At 42.9% G+C, this 26,103-nt stretch overlaps 1 protein-coding gene across 1 annotated transcript in view; it reads right to left on the bottom strand.

The window, feature by feature from the left end:
- Positions 1–4,318: 4,318 nt before the first annotated feature.
- Positions 4,319–26,103, bottom strand: part of LOC311101213 (ATP-binding cassette sub-family C member 3-like) — a 44,253-nt gene continuing 22,468 nt past the window's right edge. The window contains exons 22-29 of the mRNA XM_084142321.1: positions 25,884–26,083; positions 24,342–24,468; positions 23,812–23,913; positions 23,062–23,208; positions 5,707–5,865; positions 5,436–5,602; positions 4,974–5,168; positions 4,319–4,806 (exon numbers count right to left, since the gene is read on the bottom strand). Coding sequence (XP_083998447.1) covers positions 4,695–4,806; positions 4,974–5,168; positions 5,436–5,602; positions 5,707–5,865; positions 23,062–23,208; positions 23,812–23,913; positions 24,342–24,468; positions 25,884–26,083 — 1,209 coding nt within the window. The 3' untranslated portion in view covers positions 4,319–4,694. The remainder of the gene's footprint in view (positions 4,807–4,973; positions 5,169–5,435; positions 5,603–5,706; positions 5,866–23,061; positions 23,209–23,811; positions 23,914–24,341; positions 24,469–25,883; positions 26,084–26,103) is intronic.

Below are 26,103 nucleotides of genomic sequence, written 5' to 3'. Positions count from 1 at the left end.
AACAAGGGTTTTGCCACCAAGTACTAAGTTATGTTTTGCAGCGGGGTCAAATACTTATTTCCCTCATTAAAATGCAAATCAATTTATAACATTTTTGACGTGTTTTTCTGGATTTTTTTGTTGTTGATTGATGAATGACAGATTGCCTAGACTAGAGCGTGCATATACCTGGTTTACTAAGTCTCTCAATAAAAGAAAATATCAAAATCCAGACACTGACTGCGTCCCTTGACAGCCGGGGTTCTACACAGTACACGTGTGATCTATACTTGGAACACCTGATTAAGTTATCACAGACAATGGTGCACAATTCACTCAATTGTCAAGCGTCTGATAAATACATTAATCCATCAACTTCCCCTGTGGCAATCCTATCAATATCAGATCCTGCTAAAGCAATATGTCTGCAACTGTCAGTGTCTTCACACCACCACCCCCACCTGAGAGGCATTCAGAAAGCAGCTCTTTGATCCAAAAGCAGCCCAGAAAATATATACCGTGCCAAAAGCTGACATATTGGCATTTCTCTGCTACCACAGACATCCTATATTGGGCAATACACTGACAAAGCAGAGAAATCAAGGCCTTAGAAAAACAAGCTTGGCTTTGTTCGATCCCAGATAAACTTCTTGCTTTGTCACCACTTCACTTGAGTTGTTTTCAATCTTGATCTCACTTCTGACTCTAGTGCCTGAGGTGTAAACTCTGTGGTGGGTAGTGGGGAGTGGAGCTCCAAACCAGCCTGTCTCTCATGTGGTTTTGCCCTATAGGCTGAGACGTTACTCAGCATCCTGATTCCTGGCACCCTGAGCTCATCCATCGTCAGCTAAACCAATCACCTGTCAGCGTTTGGTGGGGCTTTTCTGCCCTTAGGCACAGATCTAGGATCAGTTTACTCTCCCCAAATCTTTAGCATAACGATTAGGGGGGGGGGGAAGCTCTGGGAGCAACTTCATCCTGAGTGACCACATCAACCACTATCACACTGCAGCAGTCATGACTAAGCTTAATTATAAAAGAGTAAAAATAGCAGCTGAGTTCTCAGGATGATTGTGGGACAGATTCACTTTCATTGTGCAAATAGACTTAATGAAATGCTTAACATTTCAAATGACTGTTTGTGTTATTGGGTTATTTTCCCTGAAGGAAAGGTGCGATGTCAATCAGTGTCAGGGTGGCTTTAGTGTGCTTGTTTACCTCATTCAAGACAATACTGCTGCAGAGTCTTTAAAGGGTAAATGTGGTCCTTTGTGGCTCAGTTGGTAAGCACGTGGCACTAGCAACGCCAAGGGGGGAACACACTCAGACAACACCGGCTCCCATCACTACTGAAGCATGAGTCTGTGAGGAATGATGCAGCGTGATTAAAGAGCCCCCTCTAGTGCTTAGATGCAGTAACTTTAGCATGCATGTATTTACCTCACTGGTCACCAACCCTGGTTCCCTAGAGTTACAAGGGGAGAAGGCTTGGGTAATACCTTTTGATGCTCAAATTAAGCAAACTGTCAATTACGATGGTGGTTTTGGCACCACTACCTCACCTTTGAGTGACAACAGCCTCTAACTTTGCTTGTAACAAGGAGTCCATTGTTCCAGTCAGTGAGACATTCCATGCAGAAGGCTTATAGCTTCGCAAATATTTAAATGTTAATCTAAGTCAGGGTTATTCAACTGGCAGCCCGTGGGCCAGATCTGGCCCGTTTATTAATTTAGACTGGCCCTTTGATCAATTCTGAACATTCATAAAATATCTGGAAAAGCATCCCCACCTAAAGCACACTAAAGCACTATGGTGGTTGTCTATACTATAGCTTGGTGTTTTCCGGTTTCTAGCGCCCATGTGGCATGTTGATTCTTTTTTCTTCATATGAATTTGACTCTAGCATTTGAACGGTTAAAGCTACTAATTTTATTATGACCCTATTTCTGAAAGCTATGACTCTCAGGAACATGTATAAGCCTTCTGTTTCCCTCTCTGATGCTCACAAAGACTCGATAGAAGGGAGGATGACAAAAAATGCACCTAATGACCGGGGGAAATTAAATCAAAGCATACTTCCTTCAGACTGGAATTTGGCATTACCTGATTTGACATATTTTTGTTATTTATTGAGATGCTTCGTTTTCAGGTGATTTTAAAATGACCTAATTACTGTTAAGAAGCTTTTAATAGTTGTTGAAATAAAAATAAATAATAATGCAAGCGTTGCGCCTTTTCTTTTTCAATTATGATCAAACTAATTGGTTGCACCTCGACTCACATTGGTTGAATGCCCTCCACCTATTTCCTTAAAAACTTAAAGCAACATTTAATTTGAAGAAAAGTGCTTTATTGGTGTGTGTGTGTGTGTGTGTTACTTTCTTATACAGTTCAAAATAATAATAATATTAATAATAATAATAATCTCTGGCCCACGTAAGAATATAGTTGAATAGATCTAGGCCATATGTTCCATGTATGTACAGTGGGGAAAAAAGTATTTAGTCAGCCACCAATTGTGCAAGTTCTCCCACTTAAAAAGATGAGAGAGGCCTGTAATTTTCATCATAGGTACACGTCAACTATGACAGACAAAATGAGGAAAAAAAATCCAGAAAATCACATTGTAGGATTTTTTATGAATTTATTTGCAAATTATGGTGGAAAATAAGTATTTGGTCACCTACAAATAAGCAAGATTTCTGGCTCTCACAGACCTGTAACTTCTTCTTTAAGAGGCTCCTCTGTCCTCCACTCGTTACCTGTATTAATGGCACCTGTTTGAACTTGTTATCAGTATAAAAGACACCTGTCCACAACCTCAAACAGTCACACTCCAAACTCCACTATGGCCAAGAACAAAGAGCTGTCAAAGGACACCAGAAACAAAATTGTAGACCTGCACCAGGCTGGGAAGACTGAATCTGCAATAGGAAGCAGCTTGGTTTGAAGAAATCAACTGTGGGAGCAATTATTAGGAAATGGAAGACATACAAGACCACTGATAATCTCCCTCGATCTGGGGCTCCACGCAAGATCTCACCCCGTGGGGTCAAAATGATCACAAGAACGGTGAGCAAAAATCCCAGAACCACACGGGGGGATCTAGTGAATGACCTGCAGAGAGCTGGGACCAAAGTAACAAAGCCTACCATCAGTAACACACTACGCCGCCAGGGACTCAAATCCTGCAGTGCCAGACGTGTCCCCCTGCTTAAGCAAGTACATGTCCAGGCCCGTCTGAAGTTTGCTAGAGTGCATTTGGATGATCCAGAAGAGGATTGGGAGAATGTCATATGGTCAGATGAAACCAAAATAGAACTTTTTGGTAAAAACTCAACTCGTCGTGTTTGGAGGACAAAGAATGCTGAGTTGCATCCAAAGAACACCATACCTATTGTGACGCATGGGGGTGGAAACATCATGCTTTGGGGCTGTTTTTCTGCAAAGGGACCAGGACGACTGATCCGTGTAAAGGAAAGAATGAATGGGGCCATGTATCGTGAGATTTTGAGTGAAAACCTCCTTCCATCAACAAGGGCATTGAAGAAGAAACGTGGCTGGGTCTTTCAGCATGACAATGATCCCAAACACACCGCCCGGGCAACGAAGGAGTGGCTTCGTAAGAAGCATTTCAAGGTCCTGGAGTGGCCTAGCCAGTCTCCAGATCTCAACCCCATAGAAAATCTTTGGAGGGAGTTGAAAGTCCGTGTTGTCCAGCGACAGCCCCAAAACATCACTGCTCTAGAGGAGATCTGCATGGAAGAATGGGCCAAAATACCAGCAACAGTGTGTGAAAACCTTGTGAAGACTTACAGAAAACGTTTGACCTGTGTCATTGCCAACAAAGGGTATATAACAAAGTATTGAGAAACTTTTGTTATTGACCAAATACTTATTTTCCACCATAATTTGCAAATAAATTCATTAAAAATCCTATAATGTGATTTTCTGGATTTTCTTTCCTCATTTTGTCTGTCATAGTTGACGTGTACCTATGATGAAAATTACAGGCCTCTCTCATGTTTTTAAGTGGGAGAACTTGCACAATTGGTGGCTGACTAAAAACTTTTTTTCCCCCACTGTATGCTCTGTGTTGTGTTGACAGGCCATATGTATCAAACCTTAATCCACACCACATGAGTCCTGTTAATTCCTATATTTCAGCTAAACGTTCTACATACTTAATATTGGTTGCCTCCTACATTGTTAACAATGTTGAGGTTGTAGCGTAGGCTATACCAGAGTAGTTAACATGTATTATGATCATAAATGTATATAAAAATGAAATGCTTCACAAAAACATCTACAAGGCAGTCTTAATGTTTTTCTTTTTTTAATAAAGGCATTACCATCTCTCATATTTTGGTAGTACAGAATTCAAGTTTTTACAGATTTGGTTCACAAAGGAATCACACATTGAACGGAGCAAACTTCCCAATCAGACAACTTTTAATAATAAAAAGTATAGCTTAAATAATAAAAACGATACAGTACAAAAAATAGCTGAATTCATCCTGAAACTCACTCGTGGAAATTACAGTGACACAGTTTTTCTGTCTTTTATTTTTTAGAAAAAGTAACATTAAAAAAATCTAACGTTTTTTATCCTGGTTTTGCAGCAGACTGCAGAGTATAAAATGAGACATTCACTGGCACTCTGTGTTCTGACACAAGGCACTATAGGTTTTATGTAGGTAGAGGAGAGGCAGTGCTATTGTGCCAGTCCTGCATCTTTAGCCATACCATAGAAGATTCCTCTCTGGAATAAGAGGTTTGTAGGAGTGTCAAATTCAGCTATCTGTCCCTTGTCCAAGACCAGCACTCTGCAAAGAGGTGAAGAGGGATTAGTAGAATATTTCATAACTGTTTTAGGTTTCTGGAGAGAATATGACCTAACACAATAACATGTAATCTTAGATCAAAATAAGTATTTGTGTGTGTATGTCTGTCTGTTTATGCGTGTGCGCATGTGTAATGTATTGCACATTACCTAGTATAGTCCATGACGGTGTTGAGTCTGTGAGCAATGGTGAAGACGGTGCAGTCCTCAAACTGTGTCCTGATGGTTGACTGGATGAGGTCGTCGGTCTCTAGGTCGATGGCGGCTGTAGCTTCATCCAGGATCAGGATCCTCGTCTTCCTCAGTAGAGCCCTGGCTAAACACACCAGCTGCCTCTGGCCCACACTGAACACACACAAAGGCATTACATTATTTTTGAGAAGAGTAAAATATGAAAGGTATAAAAAGCTAAAAGAAAGATTCAGAGAAGGAATACGTTCTTAAGAGAAAATCCTAATAAAGACATGTTTGTATTCCACATGTTCTTAGTTTTGTTTTCGGTGTTTAATTCCCACCTGAATATACAGGTAAAGGCCTTGTACAGGTGCAAACATGTGTGAATGCAAATGGGTATCAAAGCATGCAGTTGTTAAGTGGTTACGATTAAGTTACCTGAGGTTCTCTCCTCCTTCTGAACACTCCAGCTGCAGTTTATTCGGCTGGTTGCTGACAAACTTGTTGAGGTGGGATAGTTCCAGAGCCTTCCATACCTCACCGTCACTGTACTTTTCAAAGGGGTCCAAGTTCATCCTAAGACTGCCAGAGAACAACACTGGCTCCTGGGGAGGGAGAGAGGGTAGTGAAGGTGGAGGTGAGGACAGTGTAGGGTGTGTGTGTGTGTGTGTGTGTGTGTGTGTGTGTGTGTGTGTGTGTGTGTATGTACCTGTGGTATAATGGTGAGTTTAGATCTCAGGTCATGCAGTCCTATCTCTGATATCTTGACCCCGTCGATGGTGATCTCTCCTCCAGCCGCCTCCAGAAGCCGAAACAGGCACAGTGTCATAGAGGACTTACCAGCCCCAGTACGACCCACGATACCTATCTGGAACACATACACAAGCCAACTGTTAAATGGCTAATAACTACTGCTCCCACTCACACCTATGCTGCTGCTATAATGACTATTGATTAGATGTATTACTACCACTACGCTGCTGTTCATTGATTATTGATTGCCATTACCATTAGTATCTATCTACAGTGGCTTGCGAAAGTTTTCAACCCCCCTTGGCATTTTTCCTATTTTGTTGCCTAACAACCTGGAATTAAAATGGATTTTTGGGTGGGTTTGTATCATTTGATTTACACAACATGCCTACCACTTTGAAGATGCAAAATATATTTTATTGTGAAACAAACAAGAAATAAGACAAAAAATCAGAAAACTTGAATGTGCATAACTATTCACCCCCCCCCCCCCCCAAAGTCAATACTTTGTAGAGCCACCTTTTGCAGCAATTACAGCTGCAAGTCTCTTGGGGTATGTCTCTATAAGCTTGGCACATCTAGCCACTATAATTTCTGCCCATTCTTCAAGGCAAAACTGTCCAGCTCCTTCAAGTTGGATGGGTTCCGCTGGTGTACAGCAATCTTCAAGTCGTACCACAGATTCTCAATTGGATTGAGGTCTGGGCTTTGACTAGGCCATTCAAATACATTTAAATGTTCCCCCTTAAACCACTCGAGTGTTGCTTTAGCACTATGCTTAGGGTCATTGTCCTGCTGGAAGGTGAACCTCCGTCCCAGTCTCAAATCTCTGGAAGACTGAAACAGGTTTCCATCAAGAATTCCCCTGTATTTAGCGCCAGCCATCATTCCTTCAATTCTGACCAGTTTCCCAGTCCCTGCTGATGAAAAACATCCCCACAGCATGATGCTGCCACCAACATGCTTCACTGTGGGGATGGTGTTCTCGGGGTGATGAGAGGTGTTGGGTTTGCGCCAGACATAGCCTTTTCCTTGATGGCCAAAAAGCTAAATTTTTGTCTCATCTGACCAGAGTACCTTCTTCCATATGTTTGGGGAGTCTCCCACATGGCTTTTGGCGAACACCAAACGCGTTTGCTTATTTTTTTCTTTAAGTAATGGCTTTTTTCTGGCCACTCTTCCGTAAAGCCCAGCTCTGTGGAGTGTACAGCTTAAAGTGGTCCTATGGACAGATACTCCAATCTCCGCTGTGGAGCTTTGCAGCTCCTTCAGGGTTATCTTTGGTCTCTTTGTTGCCTCTCTGATTAATGCCCTACTTGCCTGGTCCGTGAGTTTTGGTGGGCGGTGCTCTCTTGGCAGGTTTGTTGTGGTGCCATATTCTTTCCATTTTTTAAATAATGGATTTAAATGGTGCTCCATGGGATGTTCAAAGTGTCGGATATTTTTTTATAACCCAACCCTAATCTGTACTTCTCCACAACTTTGTCCCTGACCTGTTTGAAGAGCTTCTTGGTCTTCATGGTGCTGCTTGCTTGATGGTTCCCCTTGCGTAGTGGTGTTGCAGACTCTGGGGCCTTTCAGAACAGGTGTATATACAGTCGTGGTCAAAAGTTTTGAGAATGACAAGTATTGGTCTTCACAAAGTTCGCTGCTTCAGTGTTTTTTGTCAGATGTTACTATGGTATACTGAAATATAATTACAAGCATTCCATAAGTGTCAAATGCTTTTATTGACAATTACATTAAGTTTATGCAAAGAGTCAATATTTGCAGTGTTGACCCTTCTTTTTCAAGACCTCTGCAAGCCACCCTGGCATGCTGTCAATTAACTTCTGGGCCACATCCTGACTGATGGCAGGCCATTCTTGCATAATCAATGCTTGGAGTTTGTGGGTTTTTGTTTGTCCACCCGCCTCTTGAGGATTGACCACAAGTTCTCAATGGGATTAAGTTCTGGGGAGTTTCCTGGCCATGGACCCCAAATGTTGATGTTTTGTTCCCCGTGCCACTTAGTTATCACTTTTGCCTTATGGCAAGGTGCTCCATCATGCTGAAAAAGGCATTGTTCGTCACCAAACTGTTTTTGGATGGTTGGGAGAAGTTGCTCTCGGAGGATGTGTTGTAACCATTCTTTATTCATGTTTGTGTTCTTAGGCAAAATTGTGAGTGAGCCCACTCCCTTGGCTGAGAAGCAACCCCACACATGAATGGTCTCAGGATGCTTTACTGTTGGCATGACACAGGACTGATGGTAGCGCTCACCTTGTCTTCTCCGGACAAGGAGTTTTCCGGATGCCCCAAACAATCGGAAAGGAGATTCATCAGAGAAAATGACTTTACCCTAGTCATTTACATTTTAGTCATTTAGCAGACGCTCTTATCCAGAGCGACTTACAGGAGCAATTAGGGTTAAGTGCCTTGCTCAAGGGCACATCGGCAGATTTTTCACCTAGTCGGCTCGGGGATTAGAACCAGCGACCTTTCGGTTACGCTCTTAACCACCAAGCTACCTACCACCCTCCTTTTAAAGCTTCCAGTCTGTTATTCTAACTCAATCAGCATGACAGAGTGATCTCCAGCCTTGTCCTCGTCAACACTCTCACCTGTGTTAATGAGAGAATCACTGACATGATGTCAGCTGGTCCTTTTGTGGCAGGGCTGAAATGCAGTGGAAATGTTGTTTGGGGATTAAGTTCATTTTCATGGCAAAGAGGGACTTTGCAATTAATTGCAATTGATCTGATCACTCTTCATAACATTCTGGAGTATATGCAAATTGCCATCATAAAAACTGAGGCAGCAGACTTCGTGAAAATTAATATTTGTGTCATTCTCAAAACGTTTGACCATGACTGTATACTCAGATCATGTGACACTTAGATTGCACACAAGTGGATTTATTTAACTAATTATGTGACTTCTGAAGGTAATTGGTTGCAAAGGGGCTGAATACATATGCATGCACCACTTTTCCGTTATTAATTTTTTTAGAATTTTTTGAAACAAGTTATTTTTTTCATTTCACTTCACCAATTTGGACTATTTTGTGTATGTCCATTACATGAAATCCAAATAAAAATCTATTTAAATTACAGGTTGTAATGCAACAAAATAGGAAAAACGCCAAGGGGGATGAATACTTTAGCAAGGGACTGTATTTATCCTGCTACTGGTCAATGTTACACCTGTTTAAATGTATACAGTGCTTTCGTAAAGTATTATCAATCAATTTTTCAATCAATTTTATTTTATATAGCCCTTCTTACATCAGCTAATATCTCGAAGTGCTGTACAGAAACCCAGCCTAAAACCCCAAACAGCTAGTAATGCAGGTGTAGAAGCACGGTGGCTAGGAAAAACTCCCTAGAAAGGCAAAACCTAGGAAGAAACCTAGAGAGGAACCAGGCTATGAGGGGTGGCCAGTCCTCTTCTGGCTGTGCCGGGTGGAGATTATAACAGAACCATGCCAAGATGTTCAAAAATGTTCATAAGTGACAAGCATGGTCAAATAATAATCAGGAATAAATCTCAGTTGGCTTTTCATAGCCGATCATTAGAGTTTAAAACAGCAGGTCTGGGACAGGTAGGGGTTCCATAACCGCAGGCAGAACAGTTTAAACTGGAATAGCAGCAAGGCCAGGCGGACTGGGGATAGCAAGGAGTCACCACGGCCGGTAGTCCCGACGTATGGTCCTAGGGCTCAGGTCTCTCAGTTGGCTTTTCATAGCCGATCATTTAGAGTTGAAAACAGCAGGTCTGGGACAGGTAGGGGTTTCGTAGCCGCAGGCAGAACAGTTGAAACTGGAATAGCAGCAAGGCCAGGCGGACTGGGGGCAGCAGGGTGTCATCATGCCCGGTAGTCCTGACGTATGGTCCTAGGGCTCAGGTTCTCAGAGAGAAAGAGAGAACGAGAGAATTAGAGAGAGCATACTTAAATTCACACAGGACACTGGATAAGACAGGAGAAGTACTCCAGGTATAACCAACTAACCCCAGCCCCCCGACACATAAACTACTGCAGCATAAATACTGGAGGCTGAGACAGGAGCGGTCCGGAGACACTGTGGCCCCATCCGAAGAAACCCCCGGACAGGGCCAAACAGGAAGGATATAACCCCACCCACTCCGCCAAAGCACAGCCCCCGCACCACTAGAGGGATATCCCCAACCACCAACTTACAATCCTGAGACAAGGCCGAGTATAGCCCACAGAGGTCTCCACCACAGCACAAACCAAGGGGGGGGGGGTCGCCAACCCAGACAGGAAGATCACGTCAGTAACTCAACCCACTCAATTGACGTACCCCTCCCAGGGACGGCATGAAAGAGCACCAGCAGGCCAGTGACTCAGCCCCTGCAACAGGGTTAGAGGCAGAGAACCCCAGTGGAGAGGGGAACCGGCCTGGCAGAGACAGCAAGGGCTGTTCGTTGCTCCAGCCTTTCCGTTCACCTTCACACTCCTGGGCCAGACTACACTCAATCATATGACCTACTGAAGAGATAAGTCTTCAGTAAAGACTTAAAGGTTGAGACCGAGTCTGCGTCTCTCACATGGGTAGGCAGACTGTTCCATAAAAATGGAGATCTATAGGAGAAAGCCCTGCCTCCCGCTGTTTGCTTAGAAATTCTAGGGACAATTAGGAGGCCTGCGTCTTGTGACCGTAGCGTACGTATTGGTATGTACGGCAGGACCAACTCGGAAAGATAGGTAGGAGCAAGCCCATGTAACGCTTTATAGGTTAACAGTAAAACCTTGAAATCAGCCCTTGCCTTAACAGGAAGCCAGTGTAGGGAAGCTAGCACTGGAGTAATATGATCAAATTTCTTGGTTCTAGTCAGGATTCTAGCAGCCGTATTTAGCACTAACTGAAGTTTATTTAGTGCTTTATCCGGGTAGCCGGAAAATAGAGCATTGCAGTAGTCTAATCTAGAAGTAACAAATGCATGGATTAATTTTTCTGCATCATTTTTGGACAGAAAATTTCTGATTTTTGCAATGTTACGTAGATGGAAAAAAGCTGTCCTTGAAACAGTCTTGATATGTTCGTCAAAAGAGAGATCAGGGTCAAGAGTAACGCCTAGGTCCTTCACAGTTTTATTTGAGACGACTTTACAACCATCAAGATGAATTGTCAGATTTAACAGAAGATCTCTTTGTTTCTTGGGACCTAGAACAAGCATCTCTGTTTTGTCCGAGTTTAAAAGTAAAAAGTTTTCAGCCATCCACTTCCTTATGTCTGAAACACAGGCTTCTAGCGAGGGCAATTTTGGGGCTTCACCATGCTTCATTGAAATGTACAGCTGTGTGTCATCCGCATAGCAGTGAAAGTTAACATTATGTTTTCGAATAACATCCCCAAGAGGTAAAATATATAGTGAAAACAATAGTGGTCCTAAAACGGAACCTTGAGGAACACCGAAATGTACAGTTGATTTGTCGGAGGACAGACCATTCACAGAGACAAACTGATATCTTTCCGACAGGTAGGATCTAAACCAGGCCAGAACTTGTCCGTGTAGACCAATTTGGGTTTCCAGTCTCTCCAAAAGAATGTGGTGATCGATGGTGTCAAAGGCAGCACTAAGGTCTAGTAGCACGAGGACAGATGCAGAGCCTCGGTCTGACGCCATTAAAAGGTCATTTACCACCTTCACAAGTGCAGTCTCAGTGCTATGATGGGGTCTAAAACCAGACTGAAGCATTTCGTATACATTGTTTGTCTTCAGAAAGGCAGTGAGTTGCTGCGCAACAGCTTTTTCTAAAATTTTTGAGAGGAATGGAAGATTCGATATTGGCCGATAGTTTTTTATATTTTCCGGGTCAAGGTTTGGCTTTTTCAAGAGAGGCTTTATCACTGCCACTTTTAGTGAGTTTGGTACACATCCGGTGGATAGAGAGCTGTTTATTATGTTCAACATAGGAGGGCCAAGCACAGGAAGCAGCTCCTTCAGCAGTTTAGTAGGAATAGGATCCAGTATGCAGCTTGAAGGTTTAGAGGCCATGATTATTTTCATCATTGTGTCAAGAGATATAGTACTAAAACACTTAAGTGTCTCTCCCGATCCCAGGCCCTCGCAGAGCTGTGCAGATCCAGGACAGCTAAGCCCTGGAGGAATACGCAGATTCAAAGAGGAGTCCGTAATTTGCTTTCTAATGGTCATGATCTTTTCCTCAAAGAAGTTCATGAATTTATCACTGCTGAAGTGAAAACCATCCTCTCTTGGGGAATGCTGCTTTTTAGTTAGCTTTGCAACAGTATCAAAAAGAAATTTTGGATTGTTCTTATTTTCCTCGATTAATTTGGAAAAGTAGGATGATCGAGCAGCAGTGAGGGCTCTTCGGTACTGCACGGTACTGTCTTTCCAAGCTAGTCGGAAGACTTCCAGTTTGGTGTGGCGCCATTTCCGTTCCAATTTCCTGGAAGCTTGCTTCAAAGCTCGGGTATTTTCTGTATACCAGGGAGCTAGTTTCTTATGACAAATGTTTTTCGTTTTTAGGGGTGCAACTGCATCTAGGGTATTGTGCAAGGTTAAATTTAGTTCCTCAGTTAAGTGGTTAACTGATTTTTGTCCTCTGACGTCCTTGGGTAGGCAGAAGGGGTCTGGAAGGGCATCAATGAATTTTTGTGTTGTCTGAGAATTTATAGCACGACTTTTGATGCTCCTTGGTTGGGGTCTGAGCAGATTATTTGTTGCGATTGCAAACGTAATAAAATGGTGGTCCGATAGTCCAGGATTTTGTGGAAAAACATTAAGATCTACAACATTTATTCCATGGGACAAAACTAGGTCCAGAGTATGACTGTGGCAGTGAGTAGGTCCAGAGACATGTTGGACAAAACCCACTGAGTCGATAATGGCTCCGAAGGACTTTTGGAGTGGGTCTGTGGACTTCTCCATGTGAATATTAAAATCACCAAAAATTAGAATATGATCTGCTATGACTACAAGGTCTGATAGGAATTCAGGAAACTCAGAGAGGAACGCTGTATATGGCCCAGGAGGCCTGTAAACAGTAGCTATAAAAAGTGATTGAGTAGGCTGCATAGATTTCATGACTAGAAGCTCGAAAGATGAAAACGTCATTTTTTTTTTTGTAAATTGAAATTTGCTATCGTAAATGTTAGCAACACCTCCGCCTTTGCGGGATGCACGGGGAATATGGTCACTAGTGTAACCAGGAGGTGAGGCCTCATTTAACACAGCAAATTCATCAGGCTTAAGCCATGTTTCAGTCAGGCCAATCACATCAAGATTATGATCAGTGATTAGTTCATTGACTATGACTGCCTTTGAAGTGAGGGATCTAACATTAAGTAACCCTATTTTGAGATGTGAGGTATCACGATCTCTTTCAATAATGGCAGGAATGGAGGAGGTCTTTATCCTAATAAGATTGCTAGGGTGGACACCACCATGTTTAGTTTTGCCCAACCTAGGTCGAGGCACAGACACAGTCTCAATGGGTATGGCTGAGCTGACTACACTGACTATACTATTGGCAGACTCCACTAAGCTGGCAGGTTGGCTAACAGCCTGCTGCCTGGCCTGCACCCTATTTCACTGTGGGGCTAAAGGAGTTAGAGCCCTATCTATGTTGGTAGATAAGAGGAGAGCACCCCTCCAGCTAGGATGGAGTCCGTCACTCCTCAGCAGGTCAGGCTTGATCCTGTTTGTGGGTGAGTCCCAGAAAGAGGGCCAATTATCCACAAATGTTATCTTTTGGGAGGGGCAGAAAACAGTTTTCAACCAGCGATTAAGTGCTGAGACTCTGCTGTAGAGCTCGTCACTTCCCCTAACTGGGAGGGGGCCAGAGACAATTACTCGATGCCGACACATCTTTCTAGCTGATTTACACGCTGAAGCTATGTTGCACTTGGTGACCTCTGACTGTTTCATCCTAACATCGTTGGTGCCGACGTGGATAACAATATCTCTATACTCTCTACACTCGCCAGTTTTAGCTTTAGCCAGCACCATCTTTAGATTAGCCTTAACGTCGGTAGCCCTGCCCCCTGGTAAACAGTGTATGATCGCTGGGTGATTCGTTTTAAGTCTAATACTGCGGGTAATGGAGTCGCCAATGACTAGGGTTTTCAATTTGTCAGAGCTAATGGTGGGAGCCTTCGGCGTCTCAGACCCCGTAACGGGAGGAGTAGAGACTAGAGAAGACTCAGACTCAGACTCCGACTCGCTACATAATGGGGAAAACCGGTTGAAGGTTTCTGTCGGCTGAATGAGCGACACCGGTTGAGCATTCCAACAGTATTTCCCTCCAGAAGCCATGAGAAAGTTGTCCGGCTGCAGGGACTGTGCGGGGGGAGTTATACTAACGTTACTGTCTGTACTTACTGGTGGCACAGACGCTGTTTCTTCCTTTCCTACACTGATAATACTCTTGCCTAACGATTGCGTCTGAAGCTGGGCTTGTAGCACAGCTATTCTCGCCGTAAGGCGAGAATTCTCCTGTATATTATGAGTACAGCGACTGCAATTAAAAGACATCATGTTAATGTTACTACTTAGCTTCGGCTGTTGAAGATGTTGATGAGCCATGTCCAGATAAAGCGTCCGGAGTGAAAAAGTTGAATAAGGGAAAAAAAGTTGCGATGGAAAAACGGAAAATAACGTAAAGTTGGCAGCTAAATCGCACAGGAAAATGACTCTTCTGTCTCGGGATAAACGTCCGGGGTGAAAAAGTTTAACGAAAAAAGATGAGTGAGGACAAAACTAAAAAGTTGGTAAATTTGTTGAACACAGAGATTGATTAAACGTTTATTAAAAGTAAAACGTGAATAGTTTGGCAGGTAGCCAAGTAGCAACAAACAGCAGAGCAGCACGGAGACAATGCGGAAGCGAGACGGAAGCGAGACGGAAGTCACGTGTTACAGTCGTGCTACATTTACATCATTTAGCAAACGCTCTTATCCAGAGCGACTTACAGTTAGTGAGTGCATACATTATTTTTTTCATACTGGCCCCCCGTGGGAATCGAACCCACAACCCTGGCGTTGCAAACGCCATGCTCTACCAACTGAGCTACATCCCTGCCGGCTATTCCCTCCCCTACCCTGGACGACGCTGGGCCAATTGTGCCAGCATCATCCAGGGATGTAGCTCAGTTGGTAGAGCCATGGGTCTCCCGGTCGCGGCCTGCTACGACAGAGCCTGGATTCGAACCAGGATCTCTAGTGGCACAGCTAGCACTGCGATGCAGTGCCTTAGACCACTGCGCCACTCGGGAGGTATTGACCAATTTAATTTTTCCACAAATTCCATTACAGCCTTATTCTAAAATGGATTCTATAGTTTTTTTCCCTTATCAATCTACACAAAATACCCTATAATGACAAAGCAAAAACAGGGTTTTATAAATTTTTGCAAATTTATTAAAAATTAAAAAAATGGAAATATCACATTTATATAAGTATTCAGCCCTTTTACTCAGTACTTTTTCCTTTGGGGTAGATCAGCTTTAATATTGCAGATAGATTGTAACTTCCATCAATGTAATTGTCTGCATCACTTCCAATCCCCTATATGTTGTTTTTTCTCGCAATAAATAAATAAATAAAATATATATCTATATATAAATAAATAACATATATATATATATATATATATATATATATATATATATATATATATATATATATATATATATATATATATACACACACACACACACACACACACACATATATAAATACATATACAGTTGAAGTCGGAAGTTTACATACACTTAGGTTGGAGTCATTAAAACTTGTATTTCAACCACTCTACAAATGTCTTGTTAACAAGCTATGGTTTTGGCAAGTCGGTTAGGACTTTACTTTGTGCATGACACAAGTAATTTTTCCAACAATTGTTTACAGACAGATTATTTCACTTATAATTTACTGTATCACAATTCCAGAAGTTTACATACACTAAGTTGACTGTGACTTTAAACAATACGTTGGGTCAATTTTGGCCCATTCTTCCTGACAGAGCTGGTGTAACTGAGTCAGGTCTGTAGGCCTCCTTGCTTGCACACGCTTTTTCAGTTCTGCCCACACATTTTCTATAGGATTGAGGTCAGGGCTTTGTGATGGCCACTCCAATACCTTTACTTTGTTGTCCTTAAGCCATTTTGCCACAACTTTGGAAGTATTCTTGGGGTCATTGTCCATTTGGAAGACCCATTTGCGACCAAGCTTTAACTTCCTGACTGATGTCTTGAGATGTTGCTTCAATATATCCACATAATTTTCCTTCCTCATGATGCCATCTATTTTGTGCACCAGTCCCTCCTGCAGCAAAGCACCCCCACAGCATGATGCTGCCACCCCCGTGCTTCACGGTTGGGATGGTGTTCTTCGGCTTGCAAGCTTTCCCCTTTTTCCTCCAAAAATAACAATGGTCATTATGGCCAAACAGTTTTTCTGAGGTCTTGGCTGATTTCTTTTGACTTTCCCATGATGTCAAGCAAAGAGGCACTGAGTTTGAAGGTAGGCCTTGAAATACATCCACAGGTACACCTCCAATTGACTCAAATGATGTCAATTAGCCTAACAGAAGCTTCTAAAGCCATGACATCATTTTCTGGAATTCTCCAAACTGTTTAAAGGCACAGTCAACTTAGTGTATGTAAACTTCTGACCCTCTGGAATTGTGATACAGTGCATTATAAGTGAAATAATCTGTCTGTAAACAATTGTTGGAAAAATTACTTGTGTCATGCACAAAGTAGATGTCCTAACCGACTTGCCAAAATTATAGTTTGTTAACAAGAAATGTGTGGACTGGTTGAAAAACGAGTTTTAATGACTCCAACCTAAGTGTATGTAAACTTCCGACTTCAACTGTACATACATATACATATCCTTTAAGAAAATATATTTCCCTTTATTACTTTCCAACCCCACCACCCCTTCCCTAATTGGAGTAAACTAGTGAACAACATCGCTTAGGCCTCTACTTCCAGCTTATACAGTGAGGGAAAAAAGTATTTGATCCCCTGCTGATTTTGTACGTTTGCCCACTGACAAAGACATGATCAGTCTATAATTTTAATGGTAGGTTTATTTGAACAGTGAGAGACAGAATAACAACAAAAAATCCAGAAAAACGCATGTAAAAAATGTTATAAATTGATTTGCATTTTAAATGAGGGAAATAAGTATTTGACCCCTCTGCAAAACATGACTTAGTACTTGGTGGCAAAACCCTTGTTGGCAATCACAGAGGTCAGACGTTTCTTGTAGTTGGCCACCAGGTTTGCACACATCTCAGGAGGGATTTTGTCCCACTCATCTTTGCAGATCTTCTCCAAATCATTAAGGTTTCGAGGCTGACGTTTGGCAACTCGAACCTTCAGCTCCCTCCAGAGATTTACTATGGGATTAAGGTCTGGAGACTGGCTAGGCCACTCCAGGACCTTAATGTTCTTCTTCTTGAGCCACTCCTTTGTTGCCTTGGCCGTGTGTTTTGGGTCATTGTCATGCTGGATATCCATCCACGACCCATTTTCAATGCCCTGGCTGAGGGAAGGAGGTTCTCACCCAAGATTTGACGGTACATGGCCCTGTCCATCGTCCCTTTGATGTGGTGAAGTTGTCCTGTCCCCTTAGCAGAAAAACACCCCAAAGCATAATGTTTCCACCTCCATGTTTGACGGTGGGGATGGTGTTCTTGGGGTCATAGGCAGCATTCCTCCTCCTCCAAACACGGCAAGTTGAGTTGATGCCAAAGAGCTCCATTTTGGTCTCATCTGACTACAACACTTTCACCCAGTTCTCCTCTGAATCATTCAGATGTTCATTGGCAAACTTCAGACGGGCGTGTATATGTGCTTTCTTGAGCAGGGGGATCTTGCGGGCGCTGCAGGATTTCAGTCCTTCACGGCGTTATGTGTTACCAATTGTTTTCTTGGTGACTATGGTCCCAGCTGCCTTGAGATCATTGACAAGATCCTCCCGTGTAGTTCTGGGCTGATTCCTCACCGTTCTCATGATCATTGCAACTCCACGAGGTGAGATTAAGAGTGTGCTCCTAATCTCAGCTCGTTACCTGTATAAAAGACACCTGGGAGCCACAAATCTTTCTGATTGAGAGGGGGTCGAATACTTATTTCCCTCATTAAAATGCAAATCAATTTATAACATTTTTGACATGTATTTTTCTGGATTTTTTTGTTGTTATTCTGTCTCTCACTGTTCAAATAAAACTACCATTAAAATTATAGACTGATCATTTCTTTGTCAGTGGGCAAACGTGCAAAATCAGCAGGGGATCAAATACTTTTTTCCCTCACTGTACATACTATATACATTTTATGGACACAGTTTTTGTTTGTTTTTACTCCTGAACTTCCTCTACCCTCAACCTCTCCGATCATTTTCATGATGTCCATCCGGTTTGCTTCTATATGCCATATCTTTCTAACTGTGCTCTTTCCCAAAAGCTCTCAACCTATTACCTCTATACTTATTATGGACACAGTATGCTTTACATGAGTTATCTTGTTGTTATTAGTTGTCGTTAGTTGTTATTAGTCCCATCCTTCAGCTCCATTCAACACCTCCCATCTATCGCTTAACACCATCCATATTGGATTTCTATTTGCCATATATTTTTCAACTGTACTGTGATGTTTCACAAAAGTTCTGAACCCTTCTAGTTTCATTGTTTCTACAGATTGTAAATTGAAAATAAACATTTTTGCTAAAATTATTATTATAATGTATTATTGATCGATTGACTATGACTTTTCAGATCACCCAGTAGTGCTATCTGCAGGGTTAGCTCCCGGTAAATATTGCAATCCTTCAGCCATTCCTGGACCTGTGACCAAAAGCTACAAATGGACAGTACCAAAACAAATGATCTAATGATTCTATCTCTTCGCAGCAAAATCTGCAGAGCTGGGAAGATGATATGGGGGATACAAATAACATTGTATTGGTAGCAAGAATTTTGTTTAATAATTTTTATTGAAAAATTCAAAGTTTTGAAACCGGCGTCGTTTTGTATATCAGTTCATAAACACTATGCCTTGGAATCGGTACGTCAAAAATCTCTTCAACTATTTTGCAATCTATATGGGATGTCTGTCAATCCTTTGGTCCTTAAATGAAACTGGTATACTTTTTTATTTGTCACAATTTTCTTTAACCGATTATGTTCTTTAATTCAGTACTTTGTTGAAGCACCTTTGGCGGTGATTACAGCATCGAATCTTCTTGGGTATGACGCTACAAGCTAGGCACACCTGTACTTGGGGGGGGGGGGGGGGGGGGTTTCTCCCATTTTTCTCTGCAGATCCTCTCAAGCTCTGTCAGATTGGATGGGGAGCGTTGCTGCACAGCTATTTTCAGGTCTCTCCAGAGATGTTCGATCTGGTTAAATTCCTGGCTCTTGCTGGGCCACTCATGGACATTCAGAGACTTGTCCCGAAGCCACTCCTGCGTTGTCTTGGCTGTGTGCTTAGGGTCGCTGTCCTGTTGGAAGGTGAACCTTTGAACCAGTCTGAGGTCCTGAGCGCTCTAGAGCAGGTTTTCATAAAGGACCTCTCTGTACTTTGCTCTGTTCATCTTTCCCTCAATCCTGACTAGTCTCCCAGTCCCTGCTGCTAAAAAACATCCCCACAGCATGATGCTGCCACCACCATGCTTCACCGTAGGTATGGTGCCAGGTTTCCTCCAGACGTGACGCTTGGCATTCAGGCCAAAGAGTTCAATCTTGGTTTCATCAGACCAGAGAATCTTGTTTCTCATGGTCTGAGAGTCCTTTAGGTGTCTTTTGGCGAACTCCAAGCTGGCTGTCATGTGCCTTTTACTGAGGAGTGGCTTCCATCTGGCCACTCTACCATAAAGGCCTGGAGTGCTGCAGAGATGGCTGTCCTTCTGGAAGGTTCTCCTATCGCCACAGAGGAACTCTGGAGCTCTGTCAGAGTGACCATCAGGTTCTTGGTCACCTCCCTGACCAAGGCCGTTCTCCCCCGATTGCTCAATTTGGCCAGGCGGCCAGCTCTAGGAAAGGTCTTGGTGGTTCCAAACTTCTTCCATTTAAGAATGATGGAGGCCACTGTGTTCTTGGGAACATTCAATGCTGCAGACATTTTTTGGTACCCTTCCCCAGATCTGTGCCTTGACACATTCCTGTCTCGGAGCTCTACGGACAATTCCTTCGACCTCATGGCTTGGTTTTTGCTCTGACATGCATTGTCAACTGTGGGACTTTATATAGACAGGTGTGTGCGCCTTTCCAAATCATGTCCAATCAATTGAATTTACCACAAGTGGACTCCAATCAAGTTGTAGAAACATCAAGGATGATCAATGGAAACAGGATGCACCTGAGCTCAATTTCGAGTCTCATAGCAAAGGGTCTGAATACTTATGTCAATAAGGTATTTCTGTTTTGTATTTTCAATAAATTAGCAAACATTTCTAAAAACCTGTTTTCGCTTTGTCATTATGGGGTATTGTGTTTAGATTGATGAGGAAAAACATGTATTTAATTTTAGAATAAGGCTGTAACTTAATTTTTTTGGGAAAAAGTCAAGGGGTCTGAATACTTTCTGAATGCACTGTATATTACCACTAGTATACTACTACAAGTATTTCTATATTCCGCCTAACACGCCTACACTGACACTCTTGCACACACACTCACACTAACACCCACACACTCACACTAACACCCACACACTTACACTTGCACACCCACACTCAACACCACATACTCACCCACCCACCGCTTATGCTGCAGCCATACTGTTTACTATTATTATTTATCATAATACCATTCACTTTGTCCTAATCCCGCCTACATGTACAGTGGGGAGAACAAGTATTTGATACACTGCCGATTTTGCAGGTTTTCCTACTTACAAAGCATGTAGAGGTCTGTAATTTTTATCATAGGTACACTTCAACTGTGAGAGACGGAATCTAAAACAAAAATCCAGAAAATCACATTGTATGATTTTTAAGTAATTAATTTGCATTTTATTGCATGACATAAGTATTTGATACATCAGAAAAGCAGAACTTAATATTTGGTACAGAAACCTTTGTTTGCAATTACAGAGATCATATGTTTCCTGTAGGTCTTGACCAGGTTTGCACACACTGCAGCGGGGATTTTGGCCCACTCCTCCATACAGACCTTCTCCAGATCCTTCAGGTTTCGGGGCTGTCACTGGGCAATACGGACTTTCAGCTCCCTCCAAAGATTTTCTATTGGGTTCAGGTCTGGAGACTGGCTAGGCCACTCCAGGACCTTGAGATGCTTCTTACAGAGCCACTCCTTAGTTGCCCTGGCTGTGTGTTTTGGGTCGTTGTCATGCTGGAAGACCCAGCCACGACCCATCTTCAATGTTCTTACTGAGGGAAGGAGGTTGTTGGCCAGGATCTCGCGATACATGGCCCCATCCATCCTCCCCTCAATACGGTGCAGTCGTCCTGTCCCCTTTGCAGAAAAGCATCCCCAAAGAATGATGTTTCCACCTCCATGCTTCACAGTTGGGATGGTGTTCTTGGGGTTGTACTCATCCTTCTTCTTTCTCCAAACACGGCGAGTGGAGTTTAGACCAAAAAGCTCAATTTTTGTCTCATCAGACCACATGCCCTTCCCCCATTCCTCCTCTGGATCATCCAGATGGTCATTGGCAAACTTCAGACGGGCCTGGACATGCGCTTGCTTGAGCAGGAGGACCTTGCGTGCGCTGCAGGATTTTAATCCATTACGGCGTAGTGTGTTACTAATGCTTTTCTTTGAGACTGTGGTCCCAGCTCTCTTCAGGTCATTGACCAGGTCCTGCCGTGTAGTTCTGGGCTGATCCCTCACCTTCCTCATGATCATTGATGCCCCACGAGGTGAGATCTTGCATGGAGCCCCAGACCGAGGGTGATTGACCGTCATCTTGAACTTCTTCCATTTTCTAATAATTGCGCCAACAGTTGTTGCCTTCTCATCAAGCTGCTTGCCTATTGTCCTGTAGCCCATCCCAGCCTTGTGCAGGTCTACAATTTGATCCCTGATGTCCTTACACAGCTCTCTGGTCTTGGCCATTGTGGAGAGGTTGGAGTCTGTTTGATTGAGTGTGTGGACAGGTGTCTTTTATACAGGTAACGAGTTCAAACAGGTGCAGTTAATACAGGTAATGAGTGGAGAACCAGAGGGCTTCTTAAAGAAAAACTAACAGGTCTGTGAGAGCCAGAATTCTTACTGGTTGGTAGGTGTTCAAATACTTATGTCATGCAATAAAATGCAAATTAATTACTTAAAAATCATACAATGTGATTTTCTGGATTTTTGTTTTAGATTCCGTCTCTCACAGTTGAAATGTACCTATGATAAAAATTACAGACCTCTACATGCTTTGTAAGTAGGAAAACCTGCAAAATCGGCAGTGTATCAAATACTTGTTCTCCCCACTGTATGTACTGTATACCTCAAATACTCCAGTATCCCTGCACATTGTACATTTGGTACTGGCACTGACCCTGTATATAGCTTCCACTCTTATTTATTCTGTTTTCTTTATTATATGTATTTTGTATTTTTGAAATTATAATATTTTGATATTTATTACTGCACTGTTGGGTAGAGCTCACAAGATAAGCATTTCTCTGTACTTGTGCATGTGACAAAACTTCAGAGAAACTGCACGCTGGAGAAGCACACACTCAGTGTAGTTCATTGAAGTTCACCAGTCCCAATTCAAATACTTCTTCCAGATATCTGGATATCTGCATGCTCGATACACACATTAAGTTCTGTTCACTTTATCAGAGCTGGCACTAATCTGTGTATGAAATGTGATGGCAGGAGTACAGCATTCTTTCATGGGGGTACATTCTATAAAATAGTCTGTTAAACAAGCATTTAACTTGTTCTGATTGGCATATGAAGCAATGTTTTTCACCCCAAAATGAACCTTTGCCAGGTGTTTTCATGGTGTCAAGTTTCTCCATTTATTTGCGACTGAAATTAAGGCCTTATTGCAGCATCTATACGCAACATGTTTAATGTACATGTTTTCCTCATCAGTCTACAGAATCTACATTTACATTTACGTCATTTAGCTGACGCTCTTATCCAGAGCGACTTACAGTTAGTGCATACATTATTATTTTCATACTGGCCCCCCGTGGGAAACGAACCCACAACCCTGGCGTTGCAAACGCCATGCTCTATCAACTGAGCTACCTCCCTGCCTGCCATTCCCTCCCCTACCCTGGACGACGCTGGGCCAATTGTGCGCCGCCCCATTGGTCTCCCGGTTGCAGCCGGCTACAGCCTATATGTTTATTGTGCTCACCTTCTCTCCTCCTTTGACACTGAGGGTGAGGTTCTTCAGGACCAGCTCCAGTCCTTCTCTGTACCTCACGCTGTAGTCACTGAACTCTACGTTCCCCTGGGACGGCCAATCAGACGAAGGCTTCTTGTCCTCCACCTCCCATGGAGCCTAGCAACATACACATACAAAATTATACACAATACGCTTTATACACATTTGCAATTCGGTCCACATTTGCAGAAGTTGAGGACAGCCATATTTCAGAAACAAACACGCATGCACACTATAAACTCAATCACATGATCAGTAAAGAGGGTGGCATACTTGTTGGGGGTAATAAACAAAGTGGTCTGAAATGTATAGCATACTAGTGCCCAGCCGCCCAACATCAAAGGTAGGCCCTACATGGCACATAGATCTAGTTATACTTTTATTAGTCTTTTATGGTTATGATTGTGAGTTTGACTTGGCAGCCAAACAGCCCAAAGAATGTGTGTAAATTCCAGATGATTTTTTATGGATTATTTTCCTGGCAAACAGCACGAACAATGTTTCTCTATTAAGAGCAAATAAAAACACACTTCGAATGCCAATTTATAAAAAAAACTAAAAACATTTACAGAACTCAGGTGGTCAGTAAGTAACAAACAGCGGGCAACAACAATATTTCCACTGTCGCTTTCTCTTGTACTTTTGAGCGATTAGACCTGGTTCATTTCCATATGTAATGTACTATCCTAGTAAGCATTGTGTGTATGTATTTCTTTGTACCTCAGTCTTGGTCTCAGAGTACTCCATGACTCTCTCCACGGCTACAATGTTGCTCTCCAGATCTGACGTCATCCTCACCATCCAGTTCAGAGACATGGTCACCTGTTACAAGGACAACACAGTAGCATGAGTGATGGTTATGGGAGAAAACACATGCATGTCATTAAGCTATCAGCCTGAAGTGTCCCCACTTGCGCTGCCGAATAACTTAACCTAGTGTAGCAGAAGGGGATCTTTGAAACTCACACCTCAGCCTGAAGTGTCCCCACTTGCGTTGCTGAATAGCTAACTTTTTGGTGGGGCGACTGGGTAAGACGTTTCAGGAAGGCGGTCACGTGTGTTTGCAAGGCAGAGGTCCTGGGTTCGAGCCTCGGTATGAGCTGAATCAGGAAGAAGCAGTACTCGCCAAGCAAGCAGTGTGACGTCCTTTACACTAGCACTACTGAATAACAGTGGCAGGCAATGGACAACATTTGCAACAGACAGTTAAACGGACAGTAGATGTTGATAGGGGACATGTTGTACTGTACCAGTAGAGCGTAGGACACAGAGAGTCCCACCAGTCCAGGGTTGAGCTTGTCCTTCCCGATCACAGCAAACAGAGCAGCAAACAGCACGATGCAGTTCCCAATGAACTCTATACGCACCCCTAACCACCTACACACACACAGACACAGACACACACATCGTGAACACAACACACAGTTTGAGCAGCGCTGACGCACAGTGTGTTTCTACACAGTAGTTACACTGAACCTGCCTATGTAACTACACTGAACAAAAATATAAAACGTAACATGTAAAGTGTTGGTCCCATGTTTTATGAGCTGAAATAAAAGATCCCCAAAATATTCCATAGGCACAAAAAGCTTATTTCTCTCAAATTGTTTACATCCCTGTTAGTTAGAATTTCTCATTTGCCAAGATAATCCATCCACCTGGCATATCAAGAAGCTGATTAAACAGCATGAGCATTACACAGGTGTACCTTGTGCTGGGGACAATAAAAGGCCACTCTAAAATGTGCAGTTTTGTCACACAACACAATGCCACAGATGTCTCAAGTTGAGGGAGCGTACAATTGGCATGCTGACTGCAGGAATGTCCACTACAGCTGTTGCCAGAGAATTGAATGTTAATGTCTCTACCATAAACCGCCTCCAACATCGTTTTAGAGAATTTGGCAGTATGTCCAACCGGCCTCACAACAACAGACCACGTGTAACCACACCAGTCCAGGACCTCCACATCCGGCTTCTTCACCTGCGGGATCATCTGAGACCAGCCACACGGACAGCTGATGAAACTGAGGAGTATTTATCTCTGTAATAAAGCCCTTTTGTGGGGAAAAAACTCATTCTGATTGGCTGGGCCTGGCTCCCCAGTGGATGGGCCTATGCCCTCCCAGGCCCACCCATGGCTGCGCCCCTGCCCAGTCAAGTGAAATCCATAGATTAGGGCCTAATGAATTTATTTCAATTGACTGATTTCCTTCTATGAACTGTAACTCAGTAAAATCGTTGAAATTGTTGCATGTTGTGTTTATATTTTTGTTCAGTGTACATTACCATGCAAATACATAGATTAGATACAGTATTTTGAGCACTTATTGTAAAGTGGGACACTCATGTCTTATGTACTTTGCGATGGAATGTGTAATTGTGCCTGTTGAGCATGCTTTCAACATGAGCACCAGTCAGTGGCTATGTTCCAATCCTCAAAATCCAATGGACAGACAAATACCGTACACTGAATGAATCCGTCATTTTGAAAAGAGAATCCTAGGGCCCTTGGGATCATTACCCAGAACCTTCAGATCAGCAGTAGCCAAAAAAGGGAGCGAGGAAAGGAAGCAAATGAAGACTTTTACATTGGAGTTATTTAGCAGACGCTCAAGGGCACATCGGCATATTTTCCACCTAGTCGGCTCGGGGATTCGAACCAGCGACCTTTCGGTTACTGACCCAATGCTCTTAAGGCTAGGCAACCTGCCGCCCCAAAGTCAATTGGAACACAGCCACTGTCTTCCAGAGTCCATAGTGAAAGTACAGTAACAGATAGACACCACCTACCTGTTGGACACTATACCAGGGTAGTAACTCTTTTGGTTCTCATCCACCTTCATATCACTCATTAGTACAAAGGCATTGTGTCTGCCATAGGCTCTGATAACACTAGAGCCAGTGACGGTCTCAGAGAAATGGGAGTATATAGGAGACCTGCTGACCGACTCCAGACGCTTTAACTGCCGAGACGTGGCCACATAAAATCTCTACAGCCGTGGGGAAGAGA

This window comes from Coregonus lavaretus (genome assembly GCF_964263955.1).
Source record: "Coregonus lavaretus genome assembly, chromosome: 25".
NCBI lineage: Eukaryota > Metazoa > Chordata > Actinopteri > Salmoniformes > Salmonidae > Coregonus > Coregonus lavaretus.
The sequence above is the reverse complement of the archived record's forward strand: the minus strand, read 5'-3'. Positions and strand labels throughout refer to the sequence as shown.